At 37.8% G+C, this 23515-nt stretch overlaps 1 protein-coding gene across 1 annotated transcript; it reads left to right on the top strand.

Annotated features, from left to right (window-relative positions):
• Nucleotides 1-2528: 2528 nt before the first annotated feature.
• On the top strand, nt 2529-18827 carry LOC129002307 (DNA helicase MCM9-like). The gene is made up of 14 exons (XM_054430008.1): nt 2529-2559; nt 2969-3065; nt 4056-4231; nt 6504-6670; nt 7665-7802; nt 8271-8377; nt 9120-9336; nt 12122-12358; nt 12906-13052; nt 13988-14163; nt 14492-14641; nt 15485-15562; nt 16215-16387; nt 17137-18827. Exons 1-14 carry the CDS (start codon nt 2529-2531, stop codon nt 18825-18827), a joined length of 3585 nt encoding a protein of 1194 aa, XP_054285983.1.
• Nucleotides 18828-23515: the final 4688 nt, after the last annotated feature.

The raw sequence follows: 23515 nt of genomic DNA, 5'->3' as shown, positions 1-23515 counted from the left end.
GCTATAATTCTAACTGGAGGTAGCACTGAATGTCAAAGATGCGTGTCGCCAGCCGCCATGTTTGCGTGAGGTGTGAGTTATAAGAAGCCATATTATTGCTATGGTAAGAAAACTTACTGCTATACCAACCTAACAAAATCAGCGACTCGCTTTTGACAGACTTCTGCCATGGCAGTGCTACCTCCAGTTATAATTTTAGCTCAGTGCAGCAGACAGTAGACTAGAAGCAGAATAGCAATACGCAATAGCTAACGACAGACTCGAGCGACACAGACCGACAGACCTTTTCAAAACGTTGATTATAAAATCTATTTGTGTTATACTAAAAATATAAATTAGAATTTTTTTTCTATCACCGTTTTCATTTTTATCAGTCTTTTCACGCACTCTTTTAAGTAATGGAAACCATCAAAAATACATTATTATGTTTCAAACAAAATGCTGAACAAAAAACCATTGCATACAGTGTACATACAAACATACTCGTACGAAAATTTAAATATTCGGTATTGCAGATTCGAAATTTAAGATTTATTTCGGCCATTAAGTTATTGAACTAAAAATAAAATAATATTTCAGTCTTTTCCGAAAAAAAAATAAAACATAAAATAATCCACTGTAAACCAAACAACACTACTTCTGTCAAAACTTCACACAGCAAACCATGCTAAATATAATTGTCAAACAAACATAATTACCTTTCAGTAGACGTACATGACTTATTAAGTATTTAAGTTGGGAACGGACAATACCAGGGAGGGCATTGTAAAGCTTATACCTGTAACAGGAAAACAGTTTTGGGATTTACTTAATCTATTACTACTTGTACATTTGAGCGATTTCTGGTCATCATGTAAGAGTGAACATCCTAATTATATACAATATCAGCCTCCATATCTTTAGTTGCTATCAAACATTGATATATGTACACATTGACTACAGTCATGATCCGAAGTTCTCTAAATACAGGTTTGTAATGCTCTATGAGTCTGACACATGACTCGAATTGCTCTTTTCTGAAGTAACAACACTTTCTTAGCATGTGGGGAGTGACTCCAGAGCCGCGTACCATAGACAACACGTGCCTGAAAGAAAGAGAAAAAAAGCCAGCCTCAAGAAATGAAATGGCACTTCATGAGACTATTAGCTGGCCATATGATACCGTATATATTCTCTTAATTTTTTTTTCATTTTATATATCTACTAGCTGACCCGGCGAACTTCGTATCGCCTAAGTTATAGGTTTCCCCTAAGACAGACCGATGGAAAGAAAGTACCGTTACGTTTAATTTTCAAGATGATCTCGTTCGCATCGCTCAAACACGTCCTGGTTGAAGTTCGTTCGCTACGCTCACTCACCTTTGGGTTGGAGCTCGTTCGCTACGCTCACTCACCTTTTGGTTGCAAATTAGCTGTTGTCATAAATGTAAAAGAAATAATAGTGCTGCACCCTGTTGGTAATGATTGTAACTTTAATGCTATTGAACATCATAGAACAGAACCAACTTGTTTAATTGAAACAGCTGTTAAGATTCATTAATTCCATTTCTCATAAGGTTAACATGGGAAACTCCAGAGCCACTGGGGCGGAGCCCTTTTAAGAATTTCGAAACGGGAAATAGTTTACGTCCGATTCGCATACCTACAGAATTTACACACCAAATTTCATAACGATCGGTGAAGTCGTTCCGGAAGAGTTTGCAGACAAACACTGTGACACGAGAATTTCATATATTAGATATTTTTAGGAGATGTATTGTCAATGGTAAGTTGTTGATGTAACATCACTTCGCAGAGAGCATGTCTTCAGTCTCGTTGACGTCAATCGTCACTCGTGATTGCGGCACTAACCGTGAACAAATCTTGTAGTTTCGTGTTTCGTCAACAGCTGTGATTGTCCACCGTGATTTCGGCAACACCTGTGATCGCCCTTTCGGTTTATCGAACACACTCGGCCTTTTTGCCCCAGCCCCAGACAGGAAACAAGTACGATATATCCCGAGGAGTTGGTTATACCGGGGTTGTATAATAATAATATGAGGGACTTTTCTGATAGTTATTAGCTCGTAAGGATTATAATCGTATAAGTCTTAATCCTTTATAATCGTTAGTTTAGTAAAGTTTTCTGCAAGATCTCATGCAAGTATACTTTTATGGCAACAAAACCAGAAAGAAAAAAAACTTGGCGGGAGTTTGGACTGAGAAGTCAATCAAAACAATTTGTTGTTGATGGTTTTTTTTTTGTTTTCTAAATGTCAAACTGATTTTAAGATTCAGACTAAGACTAGAGGTTATTTTGATACCAATTTGATACTTTTTTGATAATGTTTGTTAAAGTAACTTACAAACAAGTTTTTAAGTTGAACTCGGCAAAATTAATGTTATTGGTTGATCTGTTAGGTATGGGTGGCTTTGTGATACTGATAACATACTTGTAGCTGAAGTAGGATCTAGGATCGTGCTTGCTTCTACTGCTATCCAATTCAGTGTGGAATTTTATCCAAACAGTAACTTTTGAACTTATTAAAATGACAGCTACATCTTCTGGTGATTTTAAAAGTTAGTATAGACTACTGTATACAAATTCTAGGCTAGGCTAGTTGAGTTTTATACCATCCTTTACAGACTTAGGCACAGGCTAGTATTAGTACTGAATTTCAGTGGGTTAAAGTAAGGTGACTGACAATACCTGTCAAACAAAAATTTGTACTTTTATTTGCCATTTACTAAGTTATTAATATCGAAAGTAATCAGAACCAGTCAAGGAGTTTTAAAGACCACGAATAAGGACGTTTTTAGACTTAACTTAGAATGTTTGAATGTCATTTAAGATCCCTATATCTGATGTAGGCTAGCAGAATAAGTTAAGCTATCCATTTCTGGTCCAAGAGGAATACAAGTACGATTGGTTTAGTGTACTCAAGTCATGCCTGAATATATGCAATTATTTAGCCTATATTTTTTCCAGAGCTGTTCAAGAACTACGCCTTAAACCATCATGAAGAGGAATTGTTAAGGATTATGAAAATCAAAGATGATACCCGGCATGTGTCAGTCACGGTGAAGTAAGTTAAGCTGTGTTAATGTTTTATTAATTGCGTAATTCAGTAGGTCTTGTAGGAGTACAGTTTTGTGGTTGACTAAGGTTGGCACATTCAACTACGGTATTTTGTTTGGCTATATTATATCTTGTGTTTACATATTTTCTGTAAGTTATACCGTAACCTCGCTATGCCATCTAAATGACCTTTGTAACTTAACTTATTTGTTTTTTAGTGAGTTTCCCATAGAGGGAAAAAGCTATTACCGTAGTAACTCATGGTAAGACCTGGACTCGGGACCGATTTACTATTTCCTTTTTCTTGCACGATAACTCAAGCAAAATTGATCCGATTTTGATGAAATTTGGTATAAACGTGTAAACCTACATTTATTTGAACAAGTTTGAGAACCAGCATGATCTGACTACCCATGGGAACATGGGGTAAAAATTAGTTTTTTTCCCATATTGACCCTAAAAACAAAAAATTTTGCAATTTCTTGCACAACTGTTTTGTGGAGCTTAAAAAACCAAAGTTATTAAGTTATGCACGTAATGGTTGAGGAGAAAATTCTAAAAAATTGTAAATTTAAAAATTCCTCTCTGTTATTCTTATGGAGAATAATAAGTACAGTAAACTGTTTGTAGTTTGCTTGTTTATGAACATATTTTAATCAAATTTGGAAGATGAATTTATTTCTTACTAAACTATTAATATAAAAAAAACCAACACTTTTTACCCTCCCTGTTGCAGCAAACCTAAGTACTAGTTGTTAAACCAATTCTATTAGGGAATAAATGTGATATTTTTAAGGTGACATTTTGGTTTAAATCCAATCAGGCAAATGGAAATTCGCTTATTCTGCAGGTTTGCTGTGGCAAGGGTATTTTTTGTTAATCCGTATTTTCACCTGTTAAACCCTGATTATCACTCGGAGACCAAGGTCCATCAGACTCGATAATGCAAAAAATGTCTTAAATCGTTATGTTATTTTAATCTAAATTTTCTCTCTAGTTTTGTCACATTATTTGAGACCAGCACGGAACTCGGAGATGGAATTCTATCCAGACCCTCAATTGTGTTGCCAATCTGTGACCGAGCGCTCGTCTTAGCTCAAACAGAACTTAGGGAGCGGCAAGATGACAAAGACTCACTCATTGTCAAGAGCAAAGTCCACGCCAGGATGACTGGTAAGAACTTGTATTGAAATAATCTTCGTACGGTAGTACAAATAGAACTACTGTCGGGTCAAAAAGTATAGATACTCGAGTTTGAGCTTTTATTGCAACGTAACCAGTAGACTTAGAAAAATACAAGTTACATCATAATTTTACAAATTTATTTCTACGTTTATGTGTGTAGGTTAAAAATTTTTAATGCAGTTTCAACTTATCCTTTCAGCGGTTTGAATGAAAAAAGTACACGTTTTTCGGCACTTTTCTAACAACGGGCGACTTTAAAATGTTATAACAAAAAAACTACTAATCTAATCGCCATGAAACTTTGACAGCCTTTAATACATATACTTATGATGGATATCTGTAAGTTTCAGAATTTTTCATCCATTAAAAAAAAATTCTCTTGTGGTTTTTGTAAAGGCATTTTATTTCAGGTACGGAACAAGTAAGAAACTAAGACGAAAGCTTGAATTAAAGCTCATAAAAAGATATAAATGAAAAGTTAAGCCACAGATTTGCTAATTGGCATAGAATAATTAAAATGTACGTATAATCAAAGCAGATTTGAAACGCAGTAGTGCGTGAAATTTGTACCACTATCGATTCGCAGGCAGGGAGTTCTCCCTGCCCGGGACCGGTTTTTGGCAGCCCGGGCGTTCCAGCGATGCATACCACGCGAGGTTATCTGCCTACAAACCACCCTTACTCGTACCACTGAGTCATACTTTACTTAGTAGTAGTTATCTACATTCCATCCCTACAATGTTATTATTTTGGTCTGAACATATTTCCCTCAGTCTGTCTGCGTTGTTCGTTATAATCACACCAGTCAAGATGCCTAGAGCGCCACATCTATCCGAAGGTGAAATTGCTATGATTTTAAGTGCAATATGTTTTTTAAGAATGTTAAATGTAATGACAAGAGATACCCAGTTTAGGGGTAGATATGGTTTAGGGGTAGGGTACGATTGTGGTGATGAGGTTCGGCGGTCTGGTCCAGGCCGCCGAAAACCGGTCCCGGGCGGGGAGAACTCCCTGCCTGCGAATCGATAGCAATACAAATTTCACGCACTACTGCGTTTCAAATCTGCTTTGATTATACGTACATTTTAATTATTCAATGCCAATTAGCAAATCTGTGGCTTAACTTTTCATTTATTTTTTTTTATGAGCTTTAATTCAAGCTTTCGTCGTAGTTTCTTACTTGTTCCGTACCTGAAATAAAATGCCTTTACAAAAACCACAAGAGAATTTTTTTTAATGGATGAAAAATTCTGAAAGTTACAGATATCCATCATAAGTATATGTATTAAAGGCTGTCAAAGTTTCATGGCGATTAGATTAGTAGTTTTTTTGTTATATCATTTTAAAGTCGCCCGTTGTTAGAAAAGTGCCGAAAAACGTGTACTTTTTTCATTCAACCCGCTGAAAGGATAAGTTGAAACTGCATTAAAAATTTTTAACCTACACACATAAACGTAGAAATAAATTTGTAAAATTATGATGTAACTTGTATTTTTCTAAGTCTACTGGTTACGTTGCAATAAAAGCTCAAACTCGAGTATCTATACTTTTTGACCCGACAGTAGACTCCAACTATGCTGTACAACAGTTTTATTAATTTTTTTACATTATTGTCAACAGAGCTATTTGAATAAGTAATTCGAGTTGACGTTAGCTAGTCTCAAGACCAGTGTTTGAACGTTTTTCTTACAAAAAACGTATAAAGAACCACTGGCGTATAAAAAGTATGTTAATATCAGGTATTTATTATTTTGTTATAATTTCACAAAATGCCTACTTGAAAATAAGTAAAGAATAAGCCTAGGGCCTAGTTGTTTTATCTGCTATTACCTAATACATATATCTGTAACTATTCTCGCTACCGGTATTGTATTAATACAAATTAAGAACTACTATTTTAAATAGTATATTTAATTCAAATGAGATTAATTACAAACATATTTTTAAGAGTTTCATTGTAACATTAATTCTGCAATGTTTAAAAACACAAACTAGGCCTAACCCTACCTCTCTGCCAAAACTTAACCATTTGCTTGGCCTTCGCATGCAAGTACTGGCAACGTCACTAACACGCAGAATTGTTTTAACATTATTTCATGTGGACAGTACCTATCTCTACCCATCAATCAATTTCAGCATTCAAAAAAGGCAATCTATACATAGTCTTTAAGTCCGCAATGGGTTAAAACTTCTCAAAATTCATCTATTGTTTCGTCATATTTTGCTGACAGTTTGCTGTTTATTTTCCTATTGTTGGTAGCCCTGCCAGTTTGTCCGGAGCTTCACAGGACGGTGTTCCCCAAAGGGGAGGACGTCGGGTCTTTCCTACGAGTGGTGGGAACTGTCGTCCGCACAGCGGCTCCAAAGATGCTGGAGTTTCAACGGACTTACATCTGCGCCAAGTGCAAACATCAGACTAATGTTAAGGTACTTGAATGTTTTTTTTTCCCCTGTGGGGTTGGGGTAATAGCCTATCCCTGGCTACTTCGGCCAGGAGACCTATTGTAGCACCCCTTGATTCATTCTGACAGCCCTAGGCTTCTCAAGTAGCCCAGAAGCTTCCTTATCTCTGTTGGTTCCAAAAATGACTTCCCCAGGGATGTATGCCTTCTTTGGGTCAACCCTGGACAGTCCAGCCATAAGTGTTGTGAGGTTTCTACCTCGTTCTCGCAGAACCTGCAGTGGTCTGTCTGTGACCTACCTATAGTCCTGAGATGTTTCCTGATAGGACCGTGCCCTACTTGAATGTTACTTACTATCACAATGATTATTAGGCCTACTAAACAGTGACACCAGGCGGCATACTTCAAACATGGATATAAAGTAAATTATAGAATGAATGGAATTAGGAGCCTTAGTTTTGTTACTAAATTAGATCAGTCGATTCTTACAGCTGAAAAAATGTATTTAAAGCCCAATTATCAAGGATAACGGATATAGTTTTGTGCCATCAAAAAGCACCTGACTTTTTCAGGATCTGCTTCTTGAGAGTCGCTCAATAACCCCTCAGCTACCCATAAGTCATTATTTACAAATATTAAGCTGATAAAGTTACTACACCCATTAACATCAACATTTCTGATATCCAAGAAGTCTAATTATAGGCCTACAGAAAAAGTGTTATTTTTTACCTTGTGTATACGTAATCCAGGGTACCTAGACAATAGAATAAAAAACTGTTTGATAGGTAGATTGGATAGTTGAAACTAATAAAAGTACAAAATTATTCCTAAACTCTGTACAACTATTATACTGAGCCAAACAGCTCAATTCAACCTAGACTAGCCTACATATCTTTTAAATAGTGCTGTTTGAAGAGTATGATAACTGCAAAGAATTAAATGAACCCTTGTATTGATAAGGACATCAGATGTCAAAAGGGAATGACACAAAAGAATGTATAAACTGAATAATGTCTCAGGCAGATTACGAGAAGTATTACGTGATTTCTGCGCCCAGCGGTTGTGGCAACCCTGAAGGCTGCAAGAGTACCACCTTAACAGCAGTGAAAGCCATGGACCACTTCAGCTACAAAGACTATCAAGAAATAAAAATTCAGGTAATAATTCTGAAGTAAGTAACATGCATTTTGTTTGGAAGTGAAACAACTAAAAAGAATTTTTAATTTGTGATATGATCAAGCTTGTTAAATAATCAATACACTTGTGGCCAACATCTGTTGATCTACATACATCAATTCAATGATACTTAATTACTTACTTGTACTTGTTGTCTTGACCTTTGACTGAAGTTTCTCGGACATTGCTTCTAAAAGAGGCTACTTACAAAAATTTACACTCATCAAAACTTTACTATACAAAATTTGAAATACTTTAAAATATTTTAGACTAGTATGCGAGTCCGTAGTTGAGCCTGGAATTAATGGATCGGAGGACAAATCTTCAAGATTGTACAGGGTTTGTGAGTCAAGGAGTTAGTCCATCCACGGAGTTGAAAGGGTAAAAGGACTTAAATTTAACATGACCAACAATAAATGTCCAACTTTATCTCAATGTCTGTTTAATAGGAGCAAGTGGGCAAGCTGGGGATGGGGACGATCCCTCGGTCCATGTGGGTCACGTTGGAGGACGACCTGGTAGACTCTTGCAAACCTGGAGACGATGTAGTGATATGGTACGTACCACCTGATCTGAGGGTACCGTTACAGTACAAGTTATTTGGGAAAGACAGTGGGTCTTCACTTATTAGGTAGCTCTGCGGGAGTCTCAAAACTACCAAGACAAGAGTCATTTTGAACCAAAATTTTGCTGTGGTTGTGGTAAATGTTAACATTCAGTTAAATGTTATACTTTTTCTTTGATAATTAGGGTTGTTGTACGGTAGTTAAAACCTCATGTTTTGTATACTTTTTTACCACTATGATCTAGTTAACCAAGACCTGGACAAAGGATAATGACTTTAAAATCATATTTTGTTCTTCTAATTTCTACCTCTATTATTTATCTGGTAAATTTGCCATTCAATCTTTTGCATTGAATATGCAACTCGTTTGTACTATAATTGCTTTACAAGTACACCTTAATTGTTATCAACAAATTTACAATTTAACCTTACCGCTATGTTGTTTCTTCTTGCCCCCCGTATAAAAACCGGTTCTTGCCGTTGTTGTTCACCCGTATAAAAACTCAAGAAACAAAATAATTTAATCACATTCCGCCCCAAAGTCTAATTTGGTGTCCCGCATGTCTCTAATGTTTAGAACCAGTACTAATTCCTACCTACTCCTGGTCCAACTTACCAGCTCTATTTTTGAACTACAGAACCGTATTATGTTGGGTACAGTGTTCAGACAGTGGCGAGTTTGTTTCTACAAAGTGCATCTCAGAGATGTAATTTAATTATCAGTTGGTTTCAGTGGCACAGTGCTGCGACGGTGGAAGCCACTGAACTTCGGAGCGCGATGTGACATTGAGATGGTCCTCTCGGCCAATCAGCTAGAGGTATGCAACGACCAAAGATCCAATGTCCTTATCACCCAGGACGTGAGAGACGCCTTTGCGGCTTACTGGCAAGACAACTCCCACAGGCCTCTGCAAGCTAGGAATCTCATCCTGGCATCCATGTGTCCTCAGGTTCGTTGAAGGAAGGGTTTAAAGTTTAAAGTTTAGTCAGGATATTGATCAATGATATGAATATTCATGTAATAGATAACGTTGTTTTTTACACTATTTTGTGTTTTTCTGAGAAGTATTGTTTACACATATTTGTTGTAAGAGGGAAAAAGCTGTTTCAGGTGTATGGACTGTACCTAGTGAAGCTGTCTGTGGCCCTGGCACTGGCTGGAGGTGTAGGCAGACAGGAGGGAGAGGAGGGCTCTAGACTGAGGGGAGAGTCTCACATGTTACTAGTGGGAGATCCTGGTACTGGCAAGTCTCATATTCTGTACTGTACCTGCAGGTGTATGGACTGCACCTAGTGAAGCTGTCTGTGGCCCTGGCACTGGCTGGAGGTGTAGGCAGACAGGAGGGAGAGGAGGGCTCTAGACTGAGGGGAGAGTCTCACATGTTACTAGTGGGAGATCCTGGTACGGGCAAGTCTCATATTCTGTACTGTACCTGCAGGTGTATGGACTGCACCTAGTGAAGCTGTCTGTGGCCCTGGCACTGGCTGGAGGTGTAGGCAGACAGGAGGGAGAGGAGGGCTCTAGACTGAGGGGAGAGTCTCACATGTTACTAGTGGGAGATCCTGGTACTGGCAAGTCTCATATTCTGTACTGTACCTGCAGGTGTATGGACTGCACCTAGTGAAGCTGTCTGTGGCCCTGGCACTGGCTGGAGGTGTAGGCAGACAGGAGGGAGAGGAGGGCTCTAGACTGAGGGGAGAGTCTCACATGTTACTAGTGGGAGATCCTGGTACGGGCAAGTCTCATATTCTGTACTGTACCTGCAGGTGTATGGACTGTACCTAGTGAAGCTGTCTGTAGCCTTGGCACTAGCTGGAGGTGTAGGCAGACAGGAGGGAGAGGAGGGCTCTAGACTGAGGGGAGAGTCTCACATGTTACTAGTGGGAGATCCTGGTACTGGCAAGTCTCATATTCTGTACTGTACCTGCAGGTGTATGGACTGTACCTAATGAAGCTGTCTGTGGCCCTGGCACTAGCTGGAGGTGTAGGCAGACAGGAGGGAGAGGAGGGCTCTAGACTGAGGGGAGAGTCTCACATGTTACTAGTGGGAGATCCTGGTACTGGCAAGTCTCATATTCTGTACTGTACCTGCAGGTGTATGGACTGCACCTAGTGAAGCTGTCTGTGGCCCTGGCACTGGCTGGAGGTGTAGGCAGACAGGAGGGAGAGGAGGGCTCTAGACTGAGGGGAGAGTCTCACATGTTACTAGTGGGAGATCCTGGTACTGGCAAGTCTCATATATTGTACTGTACCTGCAGGTGTATGGACTGTACCTAGTGAAGCTGTCTGTAGCCTTGGCACTAGCTGGAGGTGTAGGCAGACAGGAGGGAGAGGAGGGCTCTAGACTGAGGGGAGAGTCTCACATGTTACTAGTGGGAGATCCTGGTACCGGCAAGTCTCATATACTGTACTGTACCCGCAGGTGTATGGACTGCACCTAGTGAAGCTGTCTGTTGCCCTGGCACTGGCTGGAGGTGTAGGCAGACAGGAGGGAGAGGAGGGCTCTAGACTGAGGGGAGAGTCTCACATGTTACTAGTGGGAGATCCTGGTACCAGCAAGTCTCATATATTGTACTGTACCTGCAGGTGTATGGACTGTACCTAGTGAAGCTGTCTGTGGCCCTGGTACTGGCTGGAGGTGTAGGCAGACAGGAGGGAGAGGAGGGCTCTAGACTGAGGGGAGAGTCTCACATGTTACTAGTGGGAGATCCTGGTACGGGCAAGTCTCATATTCTGTACTGTGCCTGCAGGTGTATGGACTGTACCTAATGAAGCTGTCTGTGGCCCTGGTACTGGCTGGAGGTGTAGGCAGACAGGAGGGAGAGGAGGGCTCTAGACTGAGGGGAGAGTCTCACATGTTACTAGTGGGCGATCCTGGTACGGGCAAGTCTCATATTCTGTACTGTACCTGCAGGTGTATGGACTGTACCTAGTGAAGCTGTCTGTGGCCCTGGTACTGGCTGGAGGTGTAGGCAGACAGGAGGGAGAGGAGGGCTCTAGACTGAGGGGAGAGTCTCACATGTTACTAGTGGGAGATCCTGGTACGGGCAAGTCTCATATTCTGTACTGTACCTGCAGGTGTATGGACTGTACCTAGTGAAGCTGTCTGTGGCCCTGGTACTGGCTGGAGGTGTAGGCAGACAGGAGGGAGAGGAGGGCTCTAGACTGAGGGGAGAGTCTCACATGTTACTAGTGGGAGATCCTGGTACGGGCAAGTCTCATATTCTGTACTGTACCTGCAGGTGTATGGACTGTACCTAATGAAGCTGTCTGTGGCCCTGGTACTGGCTGGAGGTGTAGGCAGACAGGAGGGAGAGGAGGGCTCTAGACTGAGGGGAGAGTCTCACATGTTACTAGTGGGCGATCCTGGTACGGGCAAGTCTCATATTCTGTACTGTACCTGCAGGTGTATGGACTGTACCTAGTGAAGCTGTCTGTGGCCCTGGCACTGGCTGGAGGTGTAGGCAGACAGGAGGGAGAGGAGGGCTCTAGACTGAGGGGAGAGTCTCACATGTTACTAGTGGGAGATCCTGGTACGGGCAAGTCTCATATTCTGTACTGTACCTGCAGGTGTATGGACTGTACCTAGTGAAGCTGTCTGTGGCCCTGGTACTGGCTGGAGGTGTAGGCAGACAGGAGGAAGAGGAGGGCTCTAGACTGAGGGGAGAGTCTCACATGTTACTAGTGGGAGATCCTGGTACGGGCAAGTCTCATATTCTGTACTGTACCTGCAGGTGTATGGACTGTACCTAGTGAAGCTGTCTGTGGCCCTGGTACTGGCTGGAGGTGTAGGCAGACAGGAGGGAGAGGAGGGCTCTAGACTGAGGGGAGAGTCTCACATGTTACTAGTGGGCGATCCTGGTACCGGCAAGTCTCACATTCTCAATTTCGCCGCCAGAATGTGCCCACGTAGTGTGCTCACGACGGGAATCGGATCTACTTCCGCAGGTCTCACTGTCACAGCTGTAAGAGTGAGTATCTTGCTTGATCCTCTGTAGATACGTATACTTATATTTATACTTGTGATAATCCCACTAATAGATTTCCAGCCATGGGCGTCAAAGGTATTCTCGGTATAGGGCCTATTTTTCTTATTCTTCTAAAAATTCTTCTAATTTGTTGTAGGCTTTTACAGTAGTACGCTTGTCTATCACCTTTCTTTAAATTTGAATATTTTTTCAGTGGCCTTTACTGATTGCACACTCTATTACTAACATATGGGTATAATAAACCTATAAATGCTCATTAAAACCCTCTACATGAATGAATAAAACCTGCTAAATATTCAAATTAATCGCTATTGTCAGTTTCAGAATTTAAATTTAATAGTTTTCAAATCTCTTGGCTAATTTTTTCAGTACTATAACAAAAGTAGTTGGTTAGTTTTCATTAACTCTTATTCTATTTTTATCGGAGCTTTCCATTCAATTTTTTTTTAAACTAATCCATGTGTAAGAAAGGTTCCTCTTGATGTGGAGATTTGGATCTAATAAATTTTTTAGTGAACATATCTTCTAGGAAGATGGTGAATGGCAGTTGGAGGCAGGAGCATTAGTGTTGTCAGACGGCGGGATTTGTTGCATTGATGAGTTCAACTCTATCAGAGAACATGATCGAACTTCTATACACGAGGCGATGGAACAACAAACTATCAGTGTGGCTAAGGTAATTAATCAGATCTATTAATTAGAACAATCAGTGTGCCTGAGGTAAAGAATCAGAGCTATTAGAACAATCAGTGTGGCTGAGGTAAAGAATCAGAGCTATTAGAACAATCAGTGTGGCTGAGGTAAAGAATCAGGGCTATTAGAACAATCAGTGTGGCTGAGGTAACAAATCAGAGCTATAAGAACAATCAGTGTGGCTGAGGTAAAGAATCAGAGCTATTAGAACAATCAGTGTGGCTGAGGTAAATAATCAGAGCTATTAGAACAATCAGTGTGGCTGAGGTAACAAATCATAGCTATAAGAACAATCAGTGTGGCTGAGGTAACAAATCAGAGCTATTAGAATAATCAGTGTGCCTGAGCCAACAAATCAGATCTATTAGAACAATCAGTGTGGCTGAGGTAACAAATCAGAGCTATAAGAACAATCAGTGTGGCTGAGGTAAAGAATCAGGGCTATTAGAACAATCAGTGTGGCTGAGGTAACAAATCAGAGCTATAAGAACAATCAGTGTGGCTGAGGTAAAGAATCAGAGCTATTAGAACAATCAATGTGGCTGAGGTAAATAATCAGAGCTATTAGAACAATCAGTGTGGCTGAGGTAAAGAATCAGAGCTATTAGAACAATCAGTGTGACTGAGGTAAATAATCAGAGCTATTAGAACAATCAGTGTGGCTGAGGTAACAAATCATAGCTATAAGAACAATCAGTGTGCCTGAGCTAACAAATCAGATCTATTAGAACAATCAGTGCGCCTGAGGTAACAAATCAGAGCTATTAGAACAATCAATGTGGCTGAGGAATAACAGCTTTTTGAATTGTGGCTGAAGTAGTGAATCAAATCTTTTTTGAACAGTATGGCTAAGATAATAAATCATAACACTTACTTCTATAATTGTTAACCAAGATAATGAGTCTGAGCCTTTTCTAGGCAGGACTGGTGTGTAAGCTGAACACGAGGTGTACAGTGTTGGCCGCTACCAACCCCAAGGGACAGTATGACCCTACACAACCACTGACTGTCAACATTGCCATAGCCAGTCCTCTGCTTAGTCGCTTTGACCTGGTGCTTGTAATGCTCGATTGTCGCAATCCAGATTGGGACAGGTATGTAATATAGTGTTTTCTGACAACATTTTTCACCACAATGCTAATGGGGTTTTGATTGTGATAGTGTACAATAATTATGTTACACTTTTGCACTTAAAATCACCAAACTTTGGGATGGTGTTATTTAGATAGTTGCAGGCATTTTCAAAAACACAATTTTTACAAGTTTTTTGAATACTTTGAGTCCTCAAGGGTAAAACGGTAAAAGTACCGAAAACGCAACACAAAGAGAACTGTATAGTCAAAACAAGTAAGCAAAATAAAGATAGTTACTAGATCTTTCATAAAATCATTTCTTGTTACATCAGTGGATCTTATGTTACAGGATAGTGTCCGGTTTCATCCTTGAAGGGAAGGATCCAGCTTGTCTCAAATCCAACTCTTTGTGGGCCTTGGAGAAGCTACAGGCTTACCTGAGTGTAATAAAAACTCTGCAGCCTCGTATGGGAGAAGGAGCCAACCGTATACTAAGCAGGTCTGACTACAATAATACCTTACTTTGGAGTAGGTAGTGCTTGACTCCTTAAAACGTTCGCTCTGAAATTTTTTTTCATATTTTTACAGTATTTTAAAACTTAACGTGTACCACCGTACACACAGTGTTCGCTAAAACCCTGGTGTGCGCCCCCGGTAGATACTGATAGGCCTACTAAGTTAATTGTTCACGTTTTGACGTTTTGGAGTTTCTGTGAGTGGCTTTGCTATGTAAGGCACATGAACAATATCCACAGGTGGTGCATGAACCTGAAAGTACTTGGCAAGTATGCCGAACCTAGTATGACTTTATTAATCGTGATCAGTTTGATTTAGAGCAAATGTCCCCCGAAGCTGGATGGTTCTAGAATAACAAGCCCCCCTGTGAAATTCCGGCGACCTATGCTTGTGTGAGCAGATCGAATGGTCCCTAGGCTCTGGCGGTCAAATCATCAACTAGCTAAGCTAGTCGTCTTCCAGGTTGTCTCTAGTAGTTGCTACTCAAGCAGACATCATTAAAACCTGGTGATGCGCTGTTTTATGCAGTACTGTGCATGGCTATGAGTGGCACACATTTACCAGTGGGTTATATCAAGACTGAACAAATATAGACATGGCAAGGAATTTTAGGTTATACTTTTCCTTAAAGTTCAATTTCAAACGTATAATAGATTTAACATCTATATCTAACTATATAATTATATTAGCGCAGCACATAGAAAAATCTCCATTGAGTTCCTTAGTAAAAAAACCTTTCCAATAAAAGTATTTAAAAAAATAGATTTTCAAGTGATCCTTGGTAAAGAACTAAAAACTTGCATTGACAATTATATTATGATTCCAGATATTACCAGGAGCAAAGACGGATGGCTGCCCGCAATACAGCTCGCACCACTGTACGACTGTTGGAAAGTCTAGTGAGGTAAGAATAAAAAATAAACAAATTTTAGATATTGCATTTAGATGTGTCAAAACGAAAGTTATTGTGTAACTAATCAGCTGGACTTTGATTTATTAGTTTGTAAATACAAGGGTTATTTGGAAATCAAGGTCTAATTCATTGCAATATTGCAATCTTTCAATTGTGAGACACTTAATCATTCACTGAATGTCAAATAAAAACAGATATTTTAATGTTTCTTAGAAAGAAAGACATTTTAGGCCGCAAATAGTCATCAACAAATTTTAATTTGGCGATCAAATGCAAAGGGTGGCAGTAAGTTAATGAGAAATATCAATCTGATGAAGGTTTGTAATGAAGGTTGGGAAAGTAACCTTAATATCTCACTTAGTAGTGGCTCAAAGCTTAGAAATTGAGGAACTAGGCCTATTCAGTTTGACATTTTTTACCTCATAACCCTAAGGTTAGGTTAGGTAAGGTTAGGTTAGAAAAGGTTTTATGAGGTCGAAAACGTTAATGAGAATGGCTCTGAAACTTGGATGAGAACAGAACAACTGTAAAACTTTTGTAGTTAGTGTAATCATGCAATACAAGATCTTTAGACTGAATCTCATTTAAAATCCTATTTTATCAAGAAGCTGTTCCGTTATAAACTGATGTTATTTCTTGACAGACTATCCCAGGCTCACGCCAAGCTGATGTTCCGCTCAGAAGTGACTGTGTTGGATGCAGTTGTCACTGTGGCTCTGATGGAGTCAAGTATGCAGAGTACGGCTCTGATCAGTGAAATAAACATTCTACACACCAGCTTCCCGTCAGATCCGATAGACGAGTACTCCCACCAAGGTACGTTGTGTGTTAAAACATTACGTCTTAAGCTAAACTTTTCTTCATGTATAGGCTTCTGCGGCTGGTGTTATAAGAATCGATGGTTGTTTTCAGCATCAAACACATCGCCAAACTACAACTGAGGATGTAGTTGATGCTTAAAACTACCATGCACTCTTAGGAAACTTTTGTAATAGCCGGCTTACCGAATGAGAAAGAGTACCTGCTGGATTTAGAAACAAAAACTGTATACACAATTTTTGTAAAGTTTTTGTTTTTCTTGTGCCAAGACCTCATTCAGGTACTCCTGCCATCCTAACAATTATCCTAAAAATATTGGTCATTGCACTATGTTATACTACAGATCAAGTCATAGTCATCAAGTTTTTTTTACCTGTTTAAAATATAAAAATGTTTTTGAATGTTTAAAATGTTTTTTTTTTGCCTGTATTATGTATAAGGTTTGAGAATGGTTGTTTAATTAAAATAATCTTTTTGTTGTCTTTTTGTGTCATACATATTCTTTGGTCACACTTGCGATGATTATGAAGCCAATAATTTATTGTGAGGTTGTTGGATATAAAGTTCAAGGATTAAAACAACCAATACATACATGATTTATTTTTTTGACATGTCGCTTATTAATCATCACTGCACTTTTAGTGCTAAAGAGCCATCTTTATGTTTAGTTATACTACCCAAGTTGTCTTGTGCCATTTTATGTTAAGTTTGACTATTTTATACTTCATACATTTTTGTTTTTTCAGCCGAACTGATCTTGAATAAGCTACAGCTTTACGATCTATTGGAGGCAGAAAGAGTTTTAATACAAGAAATGAAAAAAAGTAGTAAAACACCTTTACATAAAACCAAAGGAAAAGATGTTAAATTGCATTTTAAAACCATGAAAGAAAATAGTCAATTGTCAGAAAATGAAGACCTGAATGAAGTTTTGAATCCCGAGACAAAAGTAACATTGTTTGAAACCTCAAGCTCAAACGTCCACAACGATGTTGAGAAACTGGTGTTTCCAACTTCATCAAAGGTTTCTGAAAAACTCAGTGAAGTCCTTGCAAGCATAAGACGGGCAAGAGAAAGAAACGCATTTGAAGCAACTCAGCATGTAAATTTGAAAGCAGGTAAAAAGGCGTTGCAAAAAAATAAGCGTAAGCAAAAAGAAGTCTCAAAAAGTAAAAGTAAAACAGAAGAAGCTGATGGCAGCGACTCAGACCCATTAGATTCAAATTTCTTGGACATAACAATTTCGCCCATTAAGGATACTAAAAATAGTAAAAAGAAAAGTAAAAGTAATAACTCTGAATCAAAAGCAAACAAAAAGAAAGTAATGAAAACTCCTGCTAAGTCTAGCTGTGGTACGGAAACAAGTTCATCAAATTCAAAGTCTAAAGTTACTAATAAATCCATCAAAGAAATTTCTAAAATGAATAAAATTCCAAACCAAAAGGCCTTCAACATAGAATCTGCTGTACAATCTGATTCTGAGTCAGATAATGATGTTTTTGATTTAGTTGACAATATCAAAGTACAAAGTAGTGAAAGAAATGCAATGTCCGCTTTAAATGATACTTCAAAAGACAGTTTACCCACAGGGAGTCATAGCTCTAATAATATATCTTATCATGAAAAAGCTACTGTAGACAAAACAGAAAATACATTAGTAATGAACAATAACAGTGAAAAGAACGAAGACACGAATTCATCAAAAGCTCAGCCAAAAGAAATTGTAGTTGAACACCAAAAAGGCGAAGAAAAAGAAAAACACAAAAGCAAAATCTGTAAAAGGCAATCTCATGAGAATAGTATCTTAGATCCTAAATTCGACGAGATATGTGCAAACGGAGCAAGTAAAAACAACATCAGAGACAAACTAGATGTTTTTTTGAAAAGAAAATTTGAGTTCAAACCTTCAAGTAATGGCAAAAAATTCAAGCATGATGTTGAATCGGATGGAATCAGCACAGCTCCAACTAATTCCGATTGTATTGATGCGGAAAAAATATCTGCGTTAACTCCTGATAGAACGAAAGAAAATAATATCACTAGCAGCATTAATTCAAATCCTCAAATATCTCCAATTAGAACTGAAAATGTCAAAGTAAGTGTCAAAACTCTTAGTAAATTGTCCATGTTTTCAGCCAAAAGAGATTCAAACACCACAAAAACTCCTGTGAAATCTCCAACACCCAAAGATGAAGGAGATAAGTTAAGCTTGGATGAAAAAGATAGCGAAAGTGATCACGATTTTAATATAACAACTTACTGTGATTTAGAAATCAGTAAAAGCTGTGAAAGTGAACCTGTTGAAGACAGTGAGGATAAAGCTGAAATGTCCATAAAATGTTCCCAGAAAAATTCAGTACCTCTGAGCGATTACTCGCAACCGTTTTCATTGCAAGACGGAGATGAAAATTTAGACAATATTGATTTTGACTTGTAGTTCATAGTCTGTACAATATTACTACAGTTTCATGTAATCTTTGATTAGTTTATACAGCCACACTTTGTAGTCAGGGTCTTTGAACGATAAACAAGTCACAACAGTTTGATCATTACTGCACTTACTTTTGTCACAGAGATTTGACTTCTTGCAGTGGAATTGTTAAATTTTAAAGTGAAGTGAAATGAAATATAAAGTCAAAAGTGAAAGTGAAGTTCACATTAGAATAGAGTTCTAGAAACAGAGTGAAATAGTGATCCTGTTGCTACTCGGTTGTCGTTTGACGCCAATGGCTGTACAATTTTATGTAAAAAAGAATATCGCTAGAGTACCTTTATTTCCTTTGCAAGTGTAAAATACTAATTTATTTGTGCTCAATAGATTATTTTGTTTTAGAATGCAATTGATTTTATCACTAAAACAATCTCCATTCAATAACTTTAGTTGGCTAAGGTGCTATGTTTATATTGTTTTTTATTTCATGTTGCTGTATTATTCGTCACATTTCTTATTAATTGTATATACTTTCTTAATCATCTACCCTCAGTATGTATTAGTGTTACTTATTTTAACACATTTGCTATACAATCATTTTTACAAACTAATTGCAATCATTCTTGTTTCTGTAGTAAAAAAACAATTTTTCAGCATCTATTTTGTAAGCTGTCTATTTTTTCTGCAGTATCTTCTTCCATAATACATACCGTAGCCTATGTTATATTAATGTGTAAAATAAAAATTATTATAGTTTTGTCTAAAACCTGAAAACATTATCAGTAATTTTTCTTCTTGATTTATGTACTTATACCTCTATGTAATTATGTGAACTATTGTTAAATAAGTTTAAAAAATATATGTAAATAATATTCATAATAATAATACTTACTTGTTAAAATTCCTTGTAAATAAAATATATCTTTATTCTTTAGTTACTTCAGTGTACTATAATTGATTTCCATTGTTACTTTCAATGCTGTTCAGGTCATAAAAAAGATCTGAATGTCAGAAATGGGGGAGCCCTAGCTTAGGTCACATATTTAGTGACTTGTAGTGGTAGGAATCACCGAATGAAAATGACCGAATCAATCGGTTATTGATGCTGAATAGACCAATTTGGTTATTTTATCCTGGTTCGGTTAAATTAGTCTTACAGAGCGATTCGGTGATTTAGTTTGTCACATCATCAGGAAACTAAAATTTATTCGGAGATTCGTTCGACTAAAATCACCGATTGACGCTAAAAGACTAAATGCCATTCAGTTTCCCATAAGATAAAAATAAGTTGTGTTTTGTGACAGTGAATAATGACTAAAATTGATTCGGTGATTCATTCAACTAAAAATAACCGATTGACGCAAAAAATAACTGATTGATTATTCGGTCATGGAAACCATTGTTATCCCATCAATGTGACTTGAAGAAATGTGACAAACAATCCCAGGTCTGTGCTGTGTACAATGAATAAAGTAGAGGTGCTTTTTAGTGTAGTCTGATCCATTCAGGAGTCTCACAATACAGGCTGGCCACCAGTGTGCAGAAAAGCAGTTTCCCACCTTTCCTTAATGGGAAGTGTACCATTTTGTTCAGAATCTAAGAGACTATATCATACCTACTAAATTTGTATCAAAATTGTTCGGGCTATTTTCGAAAAAATTGATTTTTTCGTTATTTTATGCGAATAAAAAAAATAAATTTTTTTTTTTTACTTTATTTAATTTACAATCTGTTCAAGTTGAACAATAAGCAAATGATATAAATAGTAATACAAAAATAACTTGAAGAACATGAGCTAGTGATTGACCACCGTCAACACTAGCAAACAAAGAGAATTTTGATAACACTTAGCCGAATCTGAATGGTAGGTCCAATATCGTATGTCGCTTCAGTCTGTAAATGGTGTTGTGATTGTCCAATAAATTAAGTGCAAGATGATTTGAATGATTTTCCAATTTTATAATGTATTTTTCACTATATTTTGTAATTTCTTCTTTTACTGTTCGAATTTGAAGATCATTGTGAAGTGTTCTGTTGGTAACAAACCAAGGAGCGTTGACAATTTTACGTAATAATTTTGATTGGTAACGTTGAATAATTTCAATGTTTGAGGTACTTGCTGATCCCCAAAGCTGAATACCATCCAAATTGGTTTTAAAACTGTTTTGTACAGTAACAATTTATTTTGTGTACAGAGTTTTGATTAAGATCCAAGAAGCCAATTAAGTTTAGTTGTTTTTAAATTTAGATGTTGCCTTTTAGTCCAGATATGTGCCTTCCAATTAAGCTTTGCATCTAAGTGCATGCCCAAGTATTTTATTTCCTTTACTTGAGGGAGGTGAATATTGTTCATGGATACTGGAGGACATGTAGCCTGATTCCTGATTTAAGGTAAAAGTAATGTGTGCTGATTTATTTTCATTAATTTTGAACCTCCATGTTTTAAACCAATGAGAAATTTCATCCAAGTTTAGCTGTAAAAATAAAAAATGCCTGGAGATACCATAGATTAGTACCTACATACCAAATTTAATCAAAGTTGGACTACAGGTGTGGCCTGTAGCGCTGTACACACACATACAGACACACAGAGTACAGTAAATGGTACAGTACATGGCGATGGCACCATTGAGTATGCACGTACTCAACGCACATACGCATGCAATACAACATACTCAATGATGGCATACACGTTGAGTACCGATCATGCTGAACGCTTCGGTGAGCAGTTTCCACTGCCACTACACCATCTTGTATGATACGTCAAATACCTCAGTAACAAAAAACAAGGTAGGACATAAAGTTTCAGACACTTGCGCAGTCTTTGACGAGATACATAGCTATGTCCGAAGTCAATGGTAATATCATAGATTATAGATTAAACTTACTCCCTTAGCTCACAGCCACCTTTTAAAGTGGCTATGCTTAGCTTCACAACCAACAATCTATGTTGCCATTTTCAGACCGGCTGATAAAGACTGAAGCCCACTCCCACAACTATAATTCATAGCTTCTATTATAGCTCCCATCGGGTATTTTCTTTCCAATTTTTATTTTCTTCTTGTCCCGTAGGTTTTATTGTGTGTATGGTGTATGATACAAATGTATTACATTAAATCGCAATAGGTATACCTAATGTAAATATTCAAGTGTTGTTTGACAGAATTCTTGTTTGTATATTTAGTCAGCAAAACGTGCAAATTAATGATAATGTTGAAATCAATGAGAGAAAATTAAATTAATACATATGCAGAAGTCAATGGGGAATATGCAACAACTAACTGTAGGCCTGTGCTATTACACAGATAAAGTAATCATTACATGTATATACAGTATTAGGCTTATAATACATTAGTATTAGATCTCAATTGATCATTTTGTTATATAAGTTTTGAATAATAATAAATAGAAATAGGGGAATTTTTCAGTTAGACATAAGACATAAGACATTTATTCATCATTTTTTACATATGAAATGCATAGATAAGTCAAAATGTTGGTTAACTCTATATAGTGTGTGTTCGATAACTACTCCACGAATCCTCCCGAAGCTGAGGCATGAAATCATGACGGCACTGGATTGTGTGTGGATTGTGCAGAAGCAGAAGCTGTTTGTTTTGAAATGTGTGTTTCCTGTTTCGTGATCGTGAAATCAAACAATGAAATGAATTCTAGTCCTAGTGTGATGTTCCACCGACATTCAAAACGTACTTAAAACATTAGTTGTTAAAAATCGTGTAGGATAGGGTTATGCTTACTGTCAATTGTAACTAATATTTTAAAGACCGTTTAATTTACATTCCAAAACCATGGCAGACCTCAATGACTTTTTTGCCAAAAAGGACAAGAAGAAACAAAAAGCAAAATACACAACTATCAATGACATTGACCAAAAACTAAAACAGATATCCGTCAAGAAAGAGAAAGTGGAAATTGAGCTGCCTGATGAAGAATGGAACGTTTTTGAAGAAAAGAAAGTAGATTACTCCGGTTTGAAAATTCTTGATGTAAATTTGGAAGAGGAAGACACTGCAGAGAATGCCAAAGAGGATGAAGCTCAATGTCCTTGGAACAAAATGACTCAAGAATCTGAAGAGATAGAAGAGGGGAAACAGGTGAAAGAAACTAAAAGTTGGAAAACTATTGAGGCACCACCACCTGACGAAGAAAAGAAACCGACTCTAGTTCTGAATGCCTATGTACCGCCACACCTAAGAAATAGCAAGATCACTACCAAGCGAGCCTCTGCGCCTTCCTATGAACATAAGAGACAGGAAAACACCACCACCACCAACGCTTATGTTCCTCCTCATCTCCGAAACAAACAGGTAAACACCTCCCATGCCTCATCTCTTCCTCCCAACCATCGTAATAAACAGATTCCTGCCAGCAAACTGGAAAAAACTGAAGAAATGTTCCCTGCCCTTCCAGCAATTAAACCTAAGTAGGCTACTAGTATTTTGTAGGGCAAGACTCTAAACTTTTATGAGTTAATTTTATGAGTTCAAACTTGTCTTAACTAGTGTGAAGCTGTTTTTTAAAATTTAAACAATAAAACGTTGTACTGCTGCTAGGCTACCGGTAAGTTATGTAACTTATCAGTGGTGTTTGTGCTTCGATTTGTCTTTTGTTCCATAGAGTATAAATAAATTAAAAATAATGTTACAGTGAATAGTTTGAATATCTTGATTTAG

Source organism: Macrosteles quadrilineatus, unplaced genomic scaffold (genome assembly GCF_028750875.1).
Source record: "Macrosteles quadrilineatus isolate MER2022 unplaced genomic scaffold, UCM_ALF_1.0 Scaffold_9__3_contigs__length_116548681, whole genome shotgun sequence".
Lineage (NCBI taxonomy): Eukaryota > Metazoa > Arthropoda > Insecta > Hemiptera > Cicadellidae > Macrosteles > Macrosteles quadrilineatus.
Note: the sequence above shows the minus strand (reverse complement) of the source record. Positions and strands in the feature narration are given on the sequence as shown.

Excerpts from the sequence above, each read along its gene's own strand:
- LOC129002307 (XM_054430008.1), top strand. The coding sequence starts at position 2,529 with ATGACAGCTACATCTTCTGGTGATTTTAAAA. Across the intron at positions 9,337-12,121 it reads TGGCATCCATGTGTCCTCAG|GTGTATGGACTGTACCTAGT; the intron begins GTTCGTTGAAGG and ends CTGTACCTGCAG. Across the intron at positions 16,388-17,136 it reads AGACGAGTACTCCCACCAAG|CCGAACTGATCTTGAATAAG; the intron begins GTACGTTGTGTG and ends TTGTTTTTTCAG.